Raw genomic sequence first — 18838 nt, 5'->3', positions numbered from 1 at the left:
CTTCCCCCGTTGACTTTGCTTGTTGGAAGCTGGCTGGGAAGGTTACAAATGATGGTTACATGATCCTGGGACAGAGCAACTGTCATAAATACGTGCCAATCGCAAGTGCCCAAATTTTGGTCATGTGACCATGAGAATACTGCAATGGTCATAAGTGTGAAAAACAGTAATGTCACTTTTTTAAGTGCCATTGTAATTTCAAATGTTCACTAAACCACTGGTTGTAAGTTGAGGACTACCAGTAAAAAATCAAGGATAAAGACCACGTAAACATTGAACTAATATGTACTCTATGAAGCTTAGGTCCACAGTTTCAAGAGAGTTTATTAGAGTTTACTCTACTATCATTTTAATAAAATATTATAAGGAGACAACAAATCTTGCACTGCTTTCAACATTATAACATTTATTGTCACAGAAGCATTTGTAAATGCAGACCTTAAATCAGATATTTAAAGTGATATTGTGCATTACATTCACATGCACAATGTTAACACAAACATCCTTGCATTGATGAGCTGATTAATGTGAATAAAAGCTGTTGTTCAGAGCAAGGGAACTTTCCAATAAATTATAGGTTTCTTGAAATACAAAACCTAGCCATTATCATACCAGAGTTCTCTTTCACCGATTTATAATCTAAGAAAGTAGTTGTGATATTATTCTGATAGAAGAGCTTGAGTTTTCAGCACAACATCTGTCCACTCATGATGTCTGTCCACTCACCAATGTCCTGAAATACCTCCTTTAATCCACCACCACTATGGAATTTTGGGTAGATAAGCTCTGTCTTCCAAGCATCACTCATCCTTTTTTCACTTAAAAGACTTCTTTGCCTACATGAATCGCAGGGACATTTTCAGGCTGGAGAATTAAGATTAGTTTTTGACTTCTTAGAATTCCCAAAGCCTGTGGTACTAAGTACAAATAGTACAGGTAGTCCTTGACTTATGCCCAGAGGTGGTATTCAGCTGGTTTGCACCCATTCGTGCTAACTGTTGATGGAAATTTGACTAAGGTTGCTGAACCGGTAGCGATGGCTGGCTGGCCACACCCCCAAACCAGTCCCCCATTCGCTGCTCGCTTGCCCCGCCTGCTGTGTTCATTGCCGCCATGTTCTTTGCACCTGTGCATCCCATTGCCTTGCAAGTCCAATGGGATACACATGTACGAAGAACATGCTGGCGACGGCAGCAGCTTTTTCTGTGACCTCCGGTACTTTTTGGCAGCCTGTGGCCAGCCACCACAGCCACAAAGCGGCTCTCAAAGAGACTCTCAATTGTTTATCATGAGAACTCCGTGCATAGGAAAAAGCTCCCGTAGGACATTGAACATTTAGATTCACACTTGTGATATTATCAATCCATGCATTATGTAGATACAGCAATAAAACACTAAATGGGAAATGAAGGGTCTAAGCCTTTGGGAGAGGGTACTATGTTGCTGCTTGTTTGACTAACTTTTCCAACCAGAAGCAGCTTTCTAGGGCACAAAACACCCCATATCTGCCTCCGGCATTCTGAGGAGGCATAGTAGTAGATTAAGGGGTCGAAGCAACAATTGAGGGCACTCAGGGAAAGACTGACCATATGGGCAAAAAAGATGTTCTGAAGCTCTTCAGGCGGAAAAAAGAGTTGCATTAATAGCAGGATATTGGCTGGACCAAAACATAGAAAGAAGGTGCACAAGACAATGCTGGACAAGAAGATTGCACGTCTTTTCCTCCCTGGCTGCACCATAAACCTGGACATAAAAAGTCGCCTTATAATGCATATATAACAAGCGGTAGAGATTAGTAACGGGCTGAAAAAGAAGAAAGTAGATAAGGTAAAAAAGTAATAGCTGAAGAATTCCACAAAAATAGATACGTTTTGCACCTCGAAGCAAGTGGTAATGTTCATCTGAGGTATCCACAGGGTGAGATCAAAGACCAGCAGTGGGCTCGCCCCCACTATGGCGAGCAGCCAGATGGCAAAACAGATCACAGAGGCCCGTCTTGCTGTGCGCCAGGACAGAGACTTAATGGGGCAAACCAAAGCCAAGAAACGATCGATGCTGATCCCTGTCATCAGCAGAATGGAGCAGTACATGTTGCAGGTGAAAGTAAAAGAGGCCAATTGGCACATAGTAGGCCCAAAGACCCAGTTGTGTCCACTAAAGAAGTATGAGATTTTAAGAGGCAGCATGCTCAGCATAAGCAGATCTGCAAAAGCCAGATTGAGCATATACACTGCAGCTGGCTTCCAAAGCTTCGTCTTCGTCACAAAAATATAAATCGCCAAAGCATTTAAGGGAAGACCCAGAACAAACACAAGAATCTCGACCACAGGGACAAACAGGATCAGCCATAGATTAGTGAAATATGTTTCAACATCACCTAAAAAGAGAATGGGACTTTTTTCTTTAGGGTGGATGTCTGACAGATTCCCATTTGTAGAATTGATTACAGCTGGCAAAAGGTTCCTAGGCTTAGATGAAAGAATAATTTGATCTGATGAATCTGGGGGGAAAGGGGGAAAAAAAGCAATATATAAATGAAATATATAAGCACTGCATGAATTGCCTGGCATCATTTCATATAACACTTTTCATCAAAATATACTACAGGAAATACTTGCTTAACAACCGCCCTGTTTAGTGATCTTTTGAAGTTATGCCAGCATTGAAAAAGGAACTTTGTGATTGGTCCTCACATTTACAACCATCATAGCATCTCCGTGGTTGCATTGCAATTAGCAGGACTTTACAACTGTTGCAGCATTCTACAGTCATGTAATCATCATTAGTGAACTGCACAGCCGACAAGGAGGGTGAACGGAGAAGCTGGAAATAAAATCACAACTCATGGTCATGTGAAGTCCGATTTAGTGACCAGGGGTGATTCGCTTAACAACTGTGGCAAAAATGAGCTTGTACGTTCATCATGGTCACATGTTGTCTTGCTTAACAATTGTGTCACTTAGCAGTGGAGTTGCTAGTCCCAATATGGTTGTTAATGAGGACCATCAGTAAGCAATAAGTTACAGAGTAGAATATAATCAGAAATCGGGTCGCACTGCTTCCGACTATCACATCTTACTAAGAAGCACAAGCTCTGATGAATCGCAACATTCTTCGTCAAATGCATAGTGTGGCTGGACTGCAAAAGGACCTTGTCTACCAAAACTCAAGTGGGAATGAGTGATGGGAGTCAATGCTGCCCTCCTGCAGTTCTATACTGGGAGAAGTTGGGCATCAGAAAAGTCTGTGCCTTTTAATAAAATATCTGAATCTGAAAATGTACCACCAGGTGCTGGGTTTTGGTTACCATAGACTAACATGGATCTCCTCCTACAATGTCTAGATCAGAATGTACTGATTTAGATTCTTAAATGTATCCATTCTGAGACAATTAAAGTTGCTATACTTTTTTTTTCTTTTTTCTTTTCTTTTGCCTACTATAATTGGGACACTTCAGGTTCTAAATCTTCAGATTCTAGAGGAGGTATAGAATTGAGCCGGGGGAGCATTACGACTAGCTACATTGTTCAGCAACAGTAACAATGACAATCACAACAGCAAACACAATAATTTTAACCTTTTTTTTTAACCTAGAAGAGACTCAATGCAAATAGGGTGCCTCTTTACAAGAAAATTCTCAGAAGCACAGGCATTTCCTTTCCTTTGAAATCCAATATTAAAGATAAAGCAAATATCCATAAAACTGAAACATTGTAATGAATAATATTTTGCAATTTTCCCCCTTTACCTTGTGTAAAAACAACTCTATTAAAAGTGGCTAATCACGATGACATGTACTCACTATTTGTTTTCACAGTAGCAAATAACATGCAGAGTATGAAGAGAAAAGAAAACAGCATCTTCATTGAAGAGTCCATTTCTTCTTTGGAAAAGATGCTAACTACTACTATAGGTTTCTCATTACAAAAACCACCTTCCTTTTCTCTGATCTAGGTTTAATGGAAACGTAATTTGCCTCTTTATTTTTTGTTCTATTGGGATCTGAAGGTTTGCTTAAACCTGAAACCATTTCAATCCATGAAGTCAGAGGGCAGCATAAGAAAGAAGAAACAGTGAGATAATTTCTCTCTTGGGCTGGTCCAAAAAGCAGCTTATGGGCAATCTCAGGCAACTTGGCTCATTTACTTTCTTCCTTTAATTTATTTTTCAGGAGAATAATGAGTGGTAATAATGGGAAAGCACCAATGATTTTATCCCTTGCACTTTGATTTTTGTCTTCAAAAAGTGCTTCCTAACAGCAAATTGTTTCTGAAAAACACTTTATGGTAGATGTTATGGGTACAGATGCATTTATTGTGCTTGTAAATGAAGAATGGCCAAGAAAAAAAGGAAGAGAAAGTAACAATTAAACTTCTTTAATCAACAGAACTCATATCTTCTCAGTGGACTAAGTGATCTGTTTTATTTCTCATCACTGTAACTTGAAATTGGAAGATTTATGCCTAAAATCAGCCGATAGTTTCATTGGTGAAAAATTATTTTTCATTCTAAATACAATCAATGTACGGTTCATTCTGTCTTAATCTCATGACTGTGTTAATCTCATGAGGCCATGCAATTCTTCAAAAAGTTCTTCAATTTCTAAACTTTTTGAAGCAGCTTCATAACTCAAAACTGAGTCTAAATTGAAATAAGTAACTTTAGGAAGGACTTCTGCTGCTTCTAAGAGTTGTTACAGATACTACTGTATATAATGTTGAACATTCACTTCTGTATATGGACTCTGACAATGACTTGAAAACCAGACCATTAATTTTATGACTTCATTTGTCTCTGTGGTTATTAAAGTATTGGAAAATCGGCATGGATAATTTCTAGTTTTGTTTGTACCCTGGTATATAAATCTCTCGTCCAGTCCAGAGTCAGTTCAACTAGTGAAATACATAGCTTGATGTTGCTTTCTTAAACTTCACAAACATCAAATCAATTAACTGGAACCCTAGAACAGGGGTGGGCAAATGTGGCTCTTTTACAACCTGTGGACTTCAACTCCCAGAATTCCCAGAGCCACATTTGCCTACCCCTGCCCTAGAACATGGGTTTTATGGCAGGCCAAAGCAGAAGGAGACAAAGACCAAAACAACAGGTGACATTTTATATTAATTGTGCATTTATATATCCAAAGGCACAGAATATTCCAGAGCTACTGGAAATAATACTGTGAGTAATTAGTATGGATGGTCCCAAAGGGAGAAATCCTTTGGCAAATCCAACCTTAACTCTATTTGTTTATAACAGCAGCAGGATAGAGCTGAAAACAAGACATCAGATCACTACTCTGCACTTGAAGAAAACAGTTTCCAACTGGATATAGGAATGATGTGTCCACCAAAAACTGCTTTGGGCTTTTTTCATTCAGTTTCCTTAATGTGGTTATTCACAAGTATTAATTGCCTTGTGCTAAAGGAATGTCATAATGTCCTCTCCAAACAGCTCATAATAGGATGGCCAACTCTGGAAATAATCTTGGGTCAAACTTAACTTTTGAATTACGCATGATTGGAATGCTTTAAAGTCTTTTAACAATGAAGGAATGAGTGCCAAGTTAACATTCTGAAGCAATAGCCATCTGTTGGATTGTTTTAAAAATAGGAAGCCATATCTAGGAATGCTACTTTTTTGTTCCATTTTTTTTTTAAATGTGGTTTATACCTCACCATGCCAGTCCATTTTTGTTATCTCTGCTAACTCAGCATGGTCAGCAAGCTGCAACCCTGACCCATCCAAGCATGTCTGAGGGGCTATTTTGCAGGAACAACCATATATTCTATATATGCTGGGTAATTTAGAAGCTGTTGGTCTCTTTTTGCATATAGCACTTAGCACTAGCACTTAGGCTTATACACTGCTTCACAGTGCTTTTACAGCCCTCTCTAAGTGGTTTACAGCATATTGCCCCCAACAACCTGGGTCCTCATTTTACCCACCTCGGAAGGATGGAAGGCTGAATCAACCTTGAGCCTGGGGAGATTCGATCTGCCAAATTGCAGGCAAGTAGCCTGCAGTACTGCATTCTAACCATTGCGCCACTGCGGCTCATCCCAGTTGTCTGTGCCTGAAAAGAAGTACAGGGGGTATATTCTTTAATAAATATTGCAGTGAAGCTGTTGAAGAAAGCCAGATGAAACTTGACCAAGTTAGTAACTACCCTGTGAAGGACGTATCTCTGGGAGAATATCTGTGTTGTCTCTAAGGAAGAACATCAACGTAATGGCATTTAATCAATATCAATCAATAAGTCAATGAAAGGAGCCACCATCCCTATTATCTTTATATTACAATTCTTTGATCTCTGAATCAGCTACAGGGACTGGAAGCATGGGAAAGATATTGTGGAGGTTTTCCATAGTTGATCCCAGTCAGTGTTAGTGGGATAGGGAAGATTAAACCTGAGACTCCTGGTCTGTGGGGTCTCTTAGGATTCAATGGTCTTCCTTCTTTTAAACTTCTACATGAAACTGATGGGTAAACTCACCTGGAAGCAGCCAAGTGATCCTGTCAAGATTCTGTCACAGTGCTTGAAGGTGGTTATGAGCCTGGATGGGGGGTAAACTGGCTTTAAACTCAACCTTAGCAAGATTTAAGGGGCTCATGGATCATTGGATTTTGTGATTTTGTGATTTTTGGGTTCCAGAGAGAATTACACTTTTCTTCCCTAAATGAAACTGGTACATAATCTGAGCTCTTTTCTGGACTCATAGCTCCTACTTGAGAGGCAGTTGACAGCTCTGATCAGGATAACTTGTGCGTATATTTGTCTTATGCACCAAATGCACCCCTTCCTGGACCAGAACCTGGACTTTCTCATGATTAATCTTCTAGTCCGGGGGTCTCCAACCTTGGCAACTTGAAGACAAGACTGGCTGAGGAATTCTGGGAGTTGAAGTCCACAAGTCTTTAAGTTGCCAAGGTTGGAGACTCACTTTACATGTGCATTAGCCCTTGTGCCTACCCTTGGGGAGTTATAATATAACTAGTCCACAATGCCTCAGTATGTCTATATAACAGCTCTGTTACCATGGGCTTTCAGGTGCAACTTAAGGTTCTAACCATTATATATAAAACCTTACATGGAATAAGGCTGGATATTTGTGGATCAGCTTTCTCCAATTGTGTGTGCCTATCCTATAGGTTTGGGTTCTGAGAATGCCGATTTATGAAACCCAGGAGGGGTGTCTTCTCTGTTGCTGAACTTTCTTTGGGAAAAAAATGAGGAACAGCCAATCTGTTGGCAGAGAAGCTTAAGTAATTTGTGCTATAGCCATAGAACCAAAGGGATTTATAATAAATACTGTAGAGAAGCAAAGAAAGAAACAAGAGCTCCATAGGTCAAACCCCATGTGAGAATGAATTTGTCATGCCTTTTAAATGGCCATGAGAGGATGGGAAAATTCAGGAAATTGTTGTAAGAGTGCATGACATGTTGCAATGGCAGCCAACTACATTTATAGAAATCTTTTCGAATGAAAAATTTAAAAACTGCAATTAGTTTTTTGTTTTGAAACAACAATATAGTAGGTACACATTTTGGAGTGAAATTTGCCATTTTTTAGTCAGTGAGTTACATTCGGATGATAGGGGCTCATAGTTATCAGCCGTTCAGCATTTTGGGAAGCCTCAATCCCAGCAGTGAAATACATGAGGATCAAAAACCCTGGGAAGATAATGAATTCTCTGTCAATGATCTTGAAAATTACTTTTCTACTTGAAGGAAAGGTGTATCTGTTAAGGTGTATCGCCTCACCTCACAAGAGACTCAGAAGAGACTGGAAAGTGACTCAAGCATTCAGCTGCTAGTTGTAGAAATCTGTTCAGCTAAACTGAAGTAATCATGGGAGTGACTTGCAGGTTATAAAATTGCTCAGCAACAGCATGGGCAACATAGGGCAGCACAACCACTGCAAAAAATAATGTCAATACAGAATAAATTTGTGGGTCTTGTTCCTTCATGCTTATTGAATCATTGTTAATTATTTGTTGACGTGGCTGTGTCTTTTCATGGTATTTTCTCAATAAAACTTATACAGTATGACTGTGAGAAAGCAAAATGTAAATCATACAACTATAATGCAGGAGTGCACTACTGCTACCTCTACTTTTAATTATTATTTCCTCCTCCACATTATTCTTCGCAGTTCTTGAAAGATTGTTGGCTAATTCTGCTGTAGTTATGGCAGCCTCTAGTGGCCAAAGAAGCAACTGAACTCAAAAGTCTACAAATTCTTTTTAATGCTTCTGAGTATTCATTTGTGTACAGTAGGTAAACAGGAGCATGTCTCTCACAAGCATACAACTCTCATATGTTGTCATCATAACATCTGAAAGACTTTGCCTTTTCTTTAAGACATTTCGCTTCTCACCCAAGAAGCTTCTTCAGTTCTAATGAAGACCCTTCTTGGATGAGAAACGAAACATCTTCAACAACAAAGTCCAGTTGCCTTTTGAAAAAGCATCTTTGGAACAACCATGACATGGAAGACTGGGAATCTCCATAGATGTTTAATGAAGCAGAGTTTCTCAATCTCAGAGCCCTTAAGATGTGTGGACTTCAATTCCCAGAATTCCCCAGACAGCATGGGGAAATATTGCTTAACGCATTGTAAGCCGCCCTGAGTCTCCGGAGAAAGGCGGCATATAAATCAAATTAAAACAAACAAAAAACAAAAAAAACAAAAACAAAAAAACAACAACACTGCACTACTGATACAACTCCATAGCATTCTATGCCTAGGTTTGAAGAAATCTCCACAGTACCTTTTGCTTTCCCTCTGAAAACTTACAAATAGTCCTCAACTTATGACATTTGAGCCTCAAATTTATGCTGCTAAGCGAGACATTTGTTAAGTGAATTTTCCCCATTTTATGACCTTTCTTGCCACAGTTGTTAAGTGAATCACTGGTTATTAAGTAGTAATAGGTTTGTTAAGTGAATCTGGTTTCCCCCATTGATTTTTGCTTGTCAGAAGGTCACAAAGGCGATTACATGAACCGGAATATAGCAACTGTCATAAATATGAGTCAGTTGCCAAGCACTTGAATTTTGACTGGGGGAATGCTGCAAAGTTGTAAGTGTGAAAAACGGTCATTTTTTTCAGTGTCGTCATAACTTCCAACGGTCACTAAATGAATTATTGTAAATCAAGAACTGCCTGTATTAGAAAACTTTAGGATATGGTTTGGGCATTGGAAAAGCAGTAGCATTACCTCAATGTACATTTATGGCAGAATGAATGAATGATCTTTTTTTAATTTAACTTGTGGCATATTTTCAATACAGTTTTGGGAGCTAGTTACTGAATTACGAATTAATAGGAAATCATAAACACAAAGACCATTTGCACATTTATTAATTGAGTGTAATTCAATTTTCAAAAATAAAATGTAAAATAGCTCTGCCCATCAACATTTGTACAGCTTTAATAGAACAAAAAATTACAAAGTAATAGATTTGAATATGTATGTGTATTTAACATACATGTATATATGCATACACATTTATATAAAAATAATATACGACAATAGTTCTTCATTTACTCAACAAGTGTAGATCTAAGGTTTATTGACTTTTGATTTTATTGTGTCCTAAAATCTATGCACACAAGTTCTCAGCATTTAACCTAGAACCCAGGAAAGTACTATGCCCATAAAAAAAGAGACTATGCAAACAGCGTCTTGGCCTTTTTGAAATTATGTGAAATCACAAAGAAAGAATTGTTCCATGGCTCCCATTGGTGCATTTTTTTTCATTACTCTGTATGCCTCCCAAATTGTTTCTGATGCTCAATATAATATAGTGCTGATGTGGCGGGAGAAAAACCCGCCACATCAGAGACTGATGAGAGACTGCCTGGATTGTTCTGGCTCACATCTTACAGAGTGATTTGGACACAAAAAGGAATGGTGTGTTGCCGTACCTCTCAGGGCAGCCAACCTCTGTGTAAAAATGTAGCAACATGATCCTACAAAATAGGTCTTAGGAAAGACAAGATCTCATTAAAGTTTAACAGCATTTTACAAATTTGTGTTCCATTTTTGCCTTAAATAAAGATGTATGTACATACAGACATACTACTTACAGTCTCCCAAAGTTTTCTCCATTTACTGCAATTCTTATAGTGACAGATTTTATGTTAATAAAACAGACTGATAAAGAGTGTTCATGTCCTCACAGCAGTATTTTATAAAATGGAGGCACATATACCAGAAACACCAAAAATGTTTCTATGCTAGTAATTTTCGATAGAGACTGTTATCAATTGTACTGATGCCAGTAGCCCTTTGGCTTGTTCTGCTGCCCAGAGGATTATCCGAAGTAAGGCTGCAGAGTTCAGAGTCCTTTCTGCAACATAATAAATTTCTCAACTGACGCTGACATTCAGAGGAGGCGTAATAATAGATCAAAGGGTCAATACAACAACTTACACTGCTAATGCAGACACAGAGGAGATAAGCAAAATATATATTACCCCTGTAATTGCTGTAAGCAAAATGTGCATAATGAACTAGCAAGAGAAGATTTGTTGGGCCAAAACATATAATAAAAATGGATAAAACAGCCACAGACAACAATAAAGCTCGTGTCCTTTTACCCGATTTTACAGCGATGTTTGAAGAGCTAAGGCACCAGATGATACAAGCATAGCAAACGGTGCAAACAATTAATGGCACAAAAAAGAAAAAAGAAAAGAAAATAGTGAAAAAGATACGGTAATACCCTTGGAGGTCACTTTCATCCAGTACATCATGACAAGTTGTTATGTTTAGAGGAAGTATGTTCCTTGTTTGCTCAGTGATAAACAAAGGAACCACTCCAGCAATAGATACGAGCCAGATGGCAAAACAAACCACAGAGGCACGCCTTAGGGTGCGCCAGGACAGAGATTGCATTGGATACACCACAGCCAAGAAACGATCGATGCTGATCACTGTCATCAGCAGAATAGAGCAGTACATGTTGCAGTAAAATGTTGCAGTGACAAAGCGGCACATTGCAGATCCAAAAGGCCAATGGTTTCCAGAAAAATGATAGACAATCCTAAATGGAAGCACACTCGCAAAAAGTATGTCTGCAAAAGCCAAATTGAGCATGTACATTACAGCTGGCTTCTTCACCTTCATTTTGAGCAAAAACAGAAAAATTGCTGTGATGTTCAGAGGAAGACTCAAGGACACAACGAGAGTATAGACTCCTGGAACGAAATAGGTCAGCCATCCACTACGTAGGTAGTCTTCCAGATCTTTCATTAGAACATATTTTGGAAAGTTCCGTGTTCTGCTTTGACTGCTAGATGCTGACCCAATTTCCAAATCGTTTTCAGCATCGTTATCAAAAAGTGGAATTGGTTCATATTCTTCTTCCTGTATTCTTCTGGGAAAGGATCTTGGATTTCCCAGATTGTCATTCATGGAAGAAGATCCTAAAAAGAAAAAAAATATGGTATTAGGCAATTATATATTAATCTTTTAGAGTTTAACAATGTATTTAATTTTGCTAGCATTAGGTTTTTCAGTTCTCATATGTCATACCTGATCAGCATAGTGCCATTGTAAGCAAAACATTTCCACATGACATCATTACAGTACTGTATTTTCTACCTTTTTTACACTTTTAGTTTATATTTGTGTCTGTGTGTGTGTGTAATAGCCATATATTTTATTGTAGCTGAATAGTAATTAGATATATCGAATTATTTAAACAAAAATTTCAATTTAAATAGAAATCCCGGAAGGTATGATGAGGGCAAGATTTTCCATCAATGGGAACTCACCCTGAGGCTCCACAGGCTGCCAGTCCCTCAACAGCAAATTCAGATTGGATGTCTCCTGTGGAACCATTAACTGTGAAATGAATTGGCTGAACTGTCTAAAGAAGCAGATTGTGTGGGATTTGAAGCTGCGCAAACAACATTCATGGAGACATCTAATTCATGGAGACATTTGTATAAATATGCAAAAGGATGAAGGCTATTGCTGAGCATATTGTAAGCCGCCCTGGGTCTCCGGAGAAGGGCGGCATATAAATCAAATTTAAAAAAAAAATAAAAAAATAAAGAAAAATCCCCCCCTTTAAAGAAGGTGCTAATCAGCTGATCGCCCTTCAGATCTATTATTCTCTTACTTCTAGAAGAGAAGAATTGCTGTCTGATTCTATCATAAATTTATGCATCTAGTTAGGAGTATGTGATCTAAAAAAGTAAAACCCACAAAAACACCAATTGTTTTTTCACTTTTTTTCACTGATTTGGCGTCTTTTGTTACTAATTGCAGTCACTTTGAGATAAGTGTAAAATTTCAATGAAAAAGTGTTCTATCACTTTTGGTAGAAATGTTAACAATTATTATATAATAAAATATAATAATCCCGTTTCCCCAAAATAAGACCTATCTTGAAAATAAGCCTTAGCATGTTTTTACGCATGCGCCTAGCATAAGCCCTACCTCCAAAATAAGCCCTTAAATGCCTTTGCAGCTGGCTGCCTGCCCATTCTGCCTAGTTGCTCGTGGTGCCAACACGAGGTGAGGAGTTGCCTCACACCGGCTTATCTCAGGCCTCCGCATCCAGGCCCCAACAACTGCCTTGTGGTGACAACACCAGCAACCATGTGCAGCAGGAGCCCATGTGACCGCTGGCCCACTTTTTCTGCTTGTTCCTGGCTGCAATGGAGCAGGAGGCCAAGCGATGCCAGTGCCATGGCCAGGAGGCGAGACAGGTGTCAGGGCATGGGTGGTCTGGCTGCAAGGGCCCTGTGCAGGGCGTGTGGGGCAGTTGCAACCCTCACCTCACAGAGGCAGCATTGGCACCTCATATGGCCTCCTGCTTCTGCAAGCAGAAGTGGGCCTCCCGTACATGGGGAAAAAATAAGACACCCTCCCAAAATAAGCCCTAGTGCTTATTTGGGAGTCCAAAAGAAAATAAGCCCTAGTCTTATTTTTGGGGAAACATGGAACATAACAATATAATAAGACTTTAGAACGGAAGTACAGTATCTTCTGTATGAGATAAAATTTAGAGTGGGATGAAAGTTCTAGAAATATGCAAGTATCTGAAAAAATAATGATGATTGGGTTGAGAGTTTGAAATGCTGTTTATAATATTTATCATTGTCATAAAGGTATGTTACATGCTACTTAGACTTGTATTGCTTGAAACTATATAAGACCATGAAAAAATAAACAAAAAATAATTGAATCCTTAAAAAGGATCTGCATGTTTATTAACCCAGCATTTATCAAACTACTAAACAGCCACAAAAGGCAAGTTTGGTCTTAAAAAGTGGCATTGATGCTACCAGTTGCATGAATCTTTGCCAGCCTCCAAATACTGTTTACTATACTGCTGGATTCAGGAGGTAGACTGTATTTTGGTCAGTCAGCATTAATGATTCTTGCTTATGTGAATGTGGGTTGCTGGAGGGGCTGTGTGGTGGTCTTTTTGTTTTGTCCTACATTTTTAGCATCTCTTAGATGGTGTGTAAATGTGGTTTATCTCTATATATCTATTGATGGCCAATTTGTTTAAATGTCAAGTTTTCAGGAACATTTTTGGATTTGCCTTGGTCTAAAATGCTAATACTTCCCCATTGTCTCTGTGTTGTGAAATTAAGGAGTTTTTGTCAAGTCTTTTGACTGCTGTGTTCTTAGTGGTGTTGGATGCATTGCTAGTCTTCTACCTGCCTGTCCTACCTAGTGACTGTTGCAGTCCTTGCTATGGATGAATCCATTTTTTGTTCTTCTTGGGTCATTATGTCTTATTGCTTGGGAGGACATTAGATGGTTTGTGTGCTATAGTGATGCTGTGTAGTTGTCATTGTCATAATGGTATGTTATATGCTGCTTAGAGTCATATTGCTTGAAACAGTAGAAGACAATGAAAAAAATGTTTCTGAGAAGTTTTTGATACATGGGAATTTTATCCTTTCCCTATGTTATACTCGATGTGTTGTAGTGAATTGTGTTGTAGTGAGTTGTATGCACTTTTTGATAAAGCTGCATGGGTATCCGTTTTGTTGGAAGATGTTGTATAGGTAGTCTGTTTCTCCTTTCTGGCATACTGACTTGCTGAAGTGTATTTATGTTTATCTGAATAAAGTTCTTACACAGCTCCTCATGGGAAGTTGCGTTGTTATTTTGGTACTCAAAAACACAATGTGGGTGAGGTTCCAATAGCTTGGGTTTCTAGTTTGACATCATTTCCTCCACTGCTGCTGATATCCTGCAGGGGAAGTGTGTTGTTATTTTCTTCTTTTGTAAATGTTATTCCTTTGAAAGTGTTGTTGATTGCTTCATCTGTCTTTGTCTAGCTGTACCTTTTTTATTATGACAAAGGTGTAATCTATATTCTGGTTCCATACTTTTTAAAAATACAACACAATTATTAAAAATCACAATGGGTAATTACAGGGAACTAAAGTTATTCCCATTGCCTTTTGGATATTATCCTGTTTATACAACAGGACAGAAGTGGTGTTTTCCTTTTTTTTCTTTGCCACCTGCTTTGTATGAGTAGCTCCATCTTGTTTGTGCGCATTTTAAAATCTGGATCCTCAGTTTCCTATCTTTCTATGTACAGTCATACGTTCTTAAAGGCAAATGGGTGAGATGGGCAACAATGTTGTTAATTGCAAAGTCATGTCCGACCCATTGCGACCCCATGGACAATGTTCCTCCAGGCCTTCCTGTCCTCTACCATCCCCTGCAGACTATTTAAGCTCACGCCGACTGCTTCAGTGACTCCATCCAGCCACCTCATTCTCTGCCATCCCTTTCTTCTTTTGCCCTCAACTGTTCCCGGCATTAGGCTCTTCTCCAGTGAGTCCTTCCTTCTCATTAAGTGGCCAAAGTATTTCAGTTTCATCTTCAGGATCTGGCCTTCTAAAGAGCAGTCAGGGTTGATCTCCTCTAGGACTGACTGGTTTGATCGCCTTGCAATCTAAGGGATTTGCAGGAGTCTTCTCCAGCACCATAGTTTAAAGGTCTCAATTCTTTGATGCTCAGCCTTCCTTATGGTCCAACTTTCACAGCCATACACTGCAACTGGGAAAATCATAGCCTTGACTATATGCACTTTTGTTGGCAGGGTGATGTCTCTGCTTTTTAGTATGCTGTCTAACTTTGGGCAACAATGAACTCAATAATAATAATAATAATAATAATAATAATAATAATAATAATAATAATAATAATAATAATAATAATAATAATTTAAGAAAGTTTTGAAATCTATTTGTTTAATAAACCAGATTGACTGGTGGACATGATAATGAGTAAGAGGCTAAGAATGGTAATAATGTTGTTTTAATGTAAATCTTATTAGTACGTTTAGATGGTAGGTATGCTTACCTTTTTATAATTCCAAAGCATTCTTTTAATTCTCAGCATAAATACATTATAATACATATTGATTTTATTCTTTTTATGTAATGTTCATTGCTGCTTGGTTTTTGTTAATTTTTATTGTGATCGAATTATCTTCCAATGGGTAATATTTCATAAAATTTTTGAGGAGGGGGTTGTTTGTTATGATTGAAAACATTTTCTAGTCTATTTTTCTATTCAGAAATAGAGATAACTAACTTCTTAGTGGCATAGCACAGTATCGTTTGTTTATTTAAAGGAACTGAAGAAGGAGGGAGTTATGAAGTTTGCTTAACTGGAATCTGCCTGGGATTGTTATTCTATGCTCTACAATCTGACTTTAAGGAGTACAAATCTTGATCTTCTATTCACATTGTTCAGTCTTTTTTTTTCTCCCTGGAGATTAAATATATCCCATTCTTTCAGTCTCTCTTATACAATAAATTTTCCAGTCCACTGAAGTCAACTGACTGGGTACAGGAGGGAGCTATTCACTCGTCTTCTTTAAATCCTAGTTTCAAATGATTTGTTACAGCAGATTATGCTACAACAAACACATGGCAGCATAAATATAAAAATATATTTTGTTAAAGAAATCATATGCTTTTACACTTGTTAAGCTAAATAATTCCTTTTTCTGCTAGAAAAAAACCTAATTCAGCTAATATTTAAAAGTGTCTTTTCTTTTACAACAACATATATTATTTTGCTTTGTCTGCTTATCTCCCATCAATTTAATGAGATTCAAGAAAACTGAAAGTTCCATAGTATTTCACCACTTGATAATTCAATAGGTTTGAAACAAAACTCAAAATATAAGAAAAGTCATGTTAGATTATACCACATATCCAATCTTTTCTCAATGTCTACTCTTAATAATGAATCAAATTGATGATTCTGCTTATGTGACTTGAACATCTAGACTAGAGCAAGTCTCCTGAATGCCCTATCGTCACAGGAATTTATTGGATGTGTTCCAGTTTCCTTTTCAATAGTAATCCTCATTCTTTAGACTATAATTCCTCTGAAGGTTGAATTGCCCAACATTTGCATTTTGTAAGCCTATGAAGACCATCCCATTCTGATGTGCTTTTAACTTGGATGGTTCTGGGTGACCATAAATTACTGTTTGATGATTAAGTAAATTTTTGGATTTGGTATTTCTGGGGGAGTATATCTTGCCTAATTAACAATTGAGTCAATTTGTAAATATTATAAATGAATAAACCACATGTCTGTTTCAAGCATTCCCTTAGTCACATCCCCAATACTAGAAATACATTTGAAAACTGAAGTAATAAATGTCCATGATTATTATTGATCAATAACCTTATACTCAAACAATATGTCTAATTCTTATTTAAATTGTTTAAGTTAATTAATATTACTACTCTTTGTTAATTCCAGTTTAATAATATGTTTAGGTTAACTTCCTTTCGTTGACCTCAAGTTCTAATATTACCACAGAGGGAGAAAACACCAAGACTGATTTTATAGACCCATAGAACTGAAGTCACATTGATTCATAGCAAGGATCAAATTCGATAAAGTATTTTGCTTTGCAGGAGGATCCATCCAGAATCACTCTCTCTCTCAAGCAGCTTACTCTAAACCCTCATTCTGCAAACGAATTGGGATCGCAAACTCCCTTCTTGCCCAAAAGTTTGTGCTGCCCAAAGAAAATGGGAGTTGTAGTCCAAGGCATCCAGGAAGTGGTGGGAAGGAAACGCTGCTGGCAAAAACCGAACTGAAGAAGAGGTGAGGAGCAGCCACAATAAAGACAATTCAAAAGAAGTGAGGAAGCCACAACAAAGCCACAACTGAAAACGCCGCTCTTCAGAGCAGACTTCCAAGTTTCTGTCGAAAGCAAGCGCAGTGGGATAGATTAAAAAAAAACAAACCCAAATTGAAATGTCAGTGGTATTTCTAAATCAGCCAACGTATATATATAATAAGTGCTTGATGAGTGTATTTAGTCACGGAAGGGAGCGAAGGCGGTTCGGGGAGTGGAAAATCCACCCTTTTGCTTGCCAGGCAAAGTTCAAAGCATCAGGTGAGGCACAAGCCCGGACGACTTCGCCTTTTGTCAATCCCGAGACGTTTTCATATCAAAGGACGTTCATTTCCAGGAAGGGGGGGGGATATTTATTGCCTGGCATCCAGAACTGCTCCTTGGGGAGAACTCAGCGCAGGGTCCCCGTTCGTGCTCGAAAAGATGGCTGAAGTGCCCCCCGCCCCGCCGCGACCACCCTAAATCCCACGCTTTCCATCTGGCAGGAACGCCGCCCCCCCCCTCTCACCGCCTCAGCCTTACCATTTCGCGGCGAGGAGAAGCCGTGCAAGGGAAGCGCCAGCACCACGATCCAGCCCAGGGCGACCAGGACGAGCGGCTGCCCCATGGCCGCCTTTGCCGGCGAGGACCGAGGGAACAGCCGCGCTCAGAGAAGCTCCTTCTGCCTTGTGGGAAAACGAAAAGAAAGGAAGCGCGTCGCCTTGTGAGGCCGAGGGAGGTCCCCCTAAACCCCCGCCCCAAACCGGCTGGAGACATGCTGCTCCTCTTCCCTCGCCCTCGCCCGCCCCGAGCGTCTTCCCTCTCAAGGAGAGAGTTGAGCGGGGGAAGAGAGCATTCCTTCTTTTGGCAATGCAAAGCAATGAAGACATAATGTACTATTTTTTTTGTTTTTTGTTTTAAATCACAGACTTTTGGCAGGATGATATTTGCATCCAAAAAGTTTGACATGCCTGTTGCTAACAGGAAAATAAAATGAAATAAACAAACCTGCTAATGTTTGGAAGGGGGTGGGGATATTTCGCAATAGGAAAACTACCTCAGTGCTATCCATGACTCCTCTCAAATGTTAATACACAAAGTCCAACAACTACACTTGTGTGTGAAGCAAAAAATACTGTTTATGTGTAATGTTTATGTTAATATTCAGTGGGGTTCCTGTTACAATTGCTCTAGACAGCTATTACACCAATTGCAACACTGAATAGAATCTGTGTTTAAACTAACACAGGCAGAGATTTAAGACTGGTACCACAAGTTGCCTTCTGTAACTTTTAGCGTATCTGTTGATGAAACATATTAAATAATTGCACTTGGTCATTTATTCCATGTAAATTTCCTTTATCTTGAATCCAAATGTATTTAAAATGCTACAATGCCCACATTGGGAAAGTTTCTTTACCTCTCTCAACATTATACAAGTCCCTTAAGATCTGGATGTGTTGTCAAGCCAGGGGGTCCCAGGGAACCAGGGAGATTTTGCAATGGTTCTCTTATTGGGGTTAATATCACCCTCTCCTGTTTGTGTGCTTATATATAAAATTATTCTTTAAATTGTGATCGTTCTTAATGCATTTATTCTTTTTTAATTTAGTGTTCTACACTACCCAGTCACTTTCATGGGAGGTGGACAGCTAAACAAATATAAGTAAATAAAATAATAAATATAAGTGT

General features: G+C 38.7%; 2 protein-coding genes across 2 annotated transcripts; both read right to left on the bottom strand.

Moving 5' to 3' along the window:
* Nucleotides 1-1394: 1394 nt before the first annotated feature.
* On the bottom strand, nucleotides 1395-3878 carry LOC139310392 (proteinase-activated receptor 1-like). Its single transcript, XM_070934552.1, has 2 exons — nucleotides 3803-3878; nucleotides 1395-2500 (listed from the first exon to the last, which is right to left on the bottom strand). Exons 1-2 carry the CDS (start codon nucleotides 3876-3878, stop codon nucleotides 1395-1397), a joined length of 1182 nt encoding a protein of 393 aa, XP_070790653.1.
* Nucleotides 3879-9350: 5472 nt separating this feature from the next.
* Nucleotides 9351-17820, bottom strand: F2R (coagulation factor II thrombin receptor). Its single transcript, XM_070935830.1, has 2 exons — nucleotides 17690-17820; nucleotides 9351-11438 (listed from the first exon to the last, which is right to left on the bottom strand). The coding sequence occupies exons 1-2, from the start codon at nucleotides 17772-17774 to the stop codon at nucleotides 10243-10245; spliced, it is 1281 nt and encodes a 426-aa protein (XP_070791931.1). The 5' UTR covers nucleotides 17775-17820; the 3' UTR covers nucleotides 9351-10242.
* Between the last annotated feature and the right edge of the window lie 1018 nt (nucleotides 17821-18838).

Source organism: Pituophis catenifer, unplaced genomic scaffold, assembly GCF_029215685.1.
Source record: "Pituophis catenifer annectens isolate HBS135680 unplaced genomic scaffold, rPitCat1.0.hap2 SCAF_2, whole genome shotgun sequence".
In the NCBI taxonomy this organism is placed as follows: domain Eukaryota; kingdom Metazoa; phylum Chordata; class Lepidosauria; order Squamata; family Colubridae; genus Pituophis; species Pituophis catenifer.
Note: the sequence above shows the minus strand (reverse complement) of the source record. Positions and strands in the feature narration are given on the sequence as shown.

Coding starts and splice junctions, on each gene's coding strand:
- F2R (XM_070935830.1), bottom strand. CDS start 17,774: ATGGGGCAGCCGCTCGTCCTGGTCGCCCTGGGCTGGATCGTGGTGCTG. Junction 11,439..17,689: donor CTTCTCCTCGCCGCGAAATG/GTAAGGCTGAGG, acceptor TTTTCTTTTTAG/GATCTTCTTCCATGAATGAC.
- LOC139310392 (XM_070934552.1), bottom strand. CDS start 3,878: ATGGACTCTTCAATGAAGATGCTGTTTTCTTTTCTCTTCATACTCTGC. Junction 2,501..3,802: donor TGCTACTGTGAAAACAAATA/GTGAGTACATGT, acceptor CTTTCCCCCCAG/ATTCATCAGATCAAATTATT.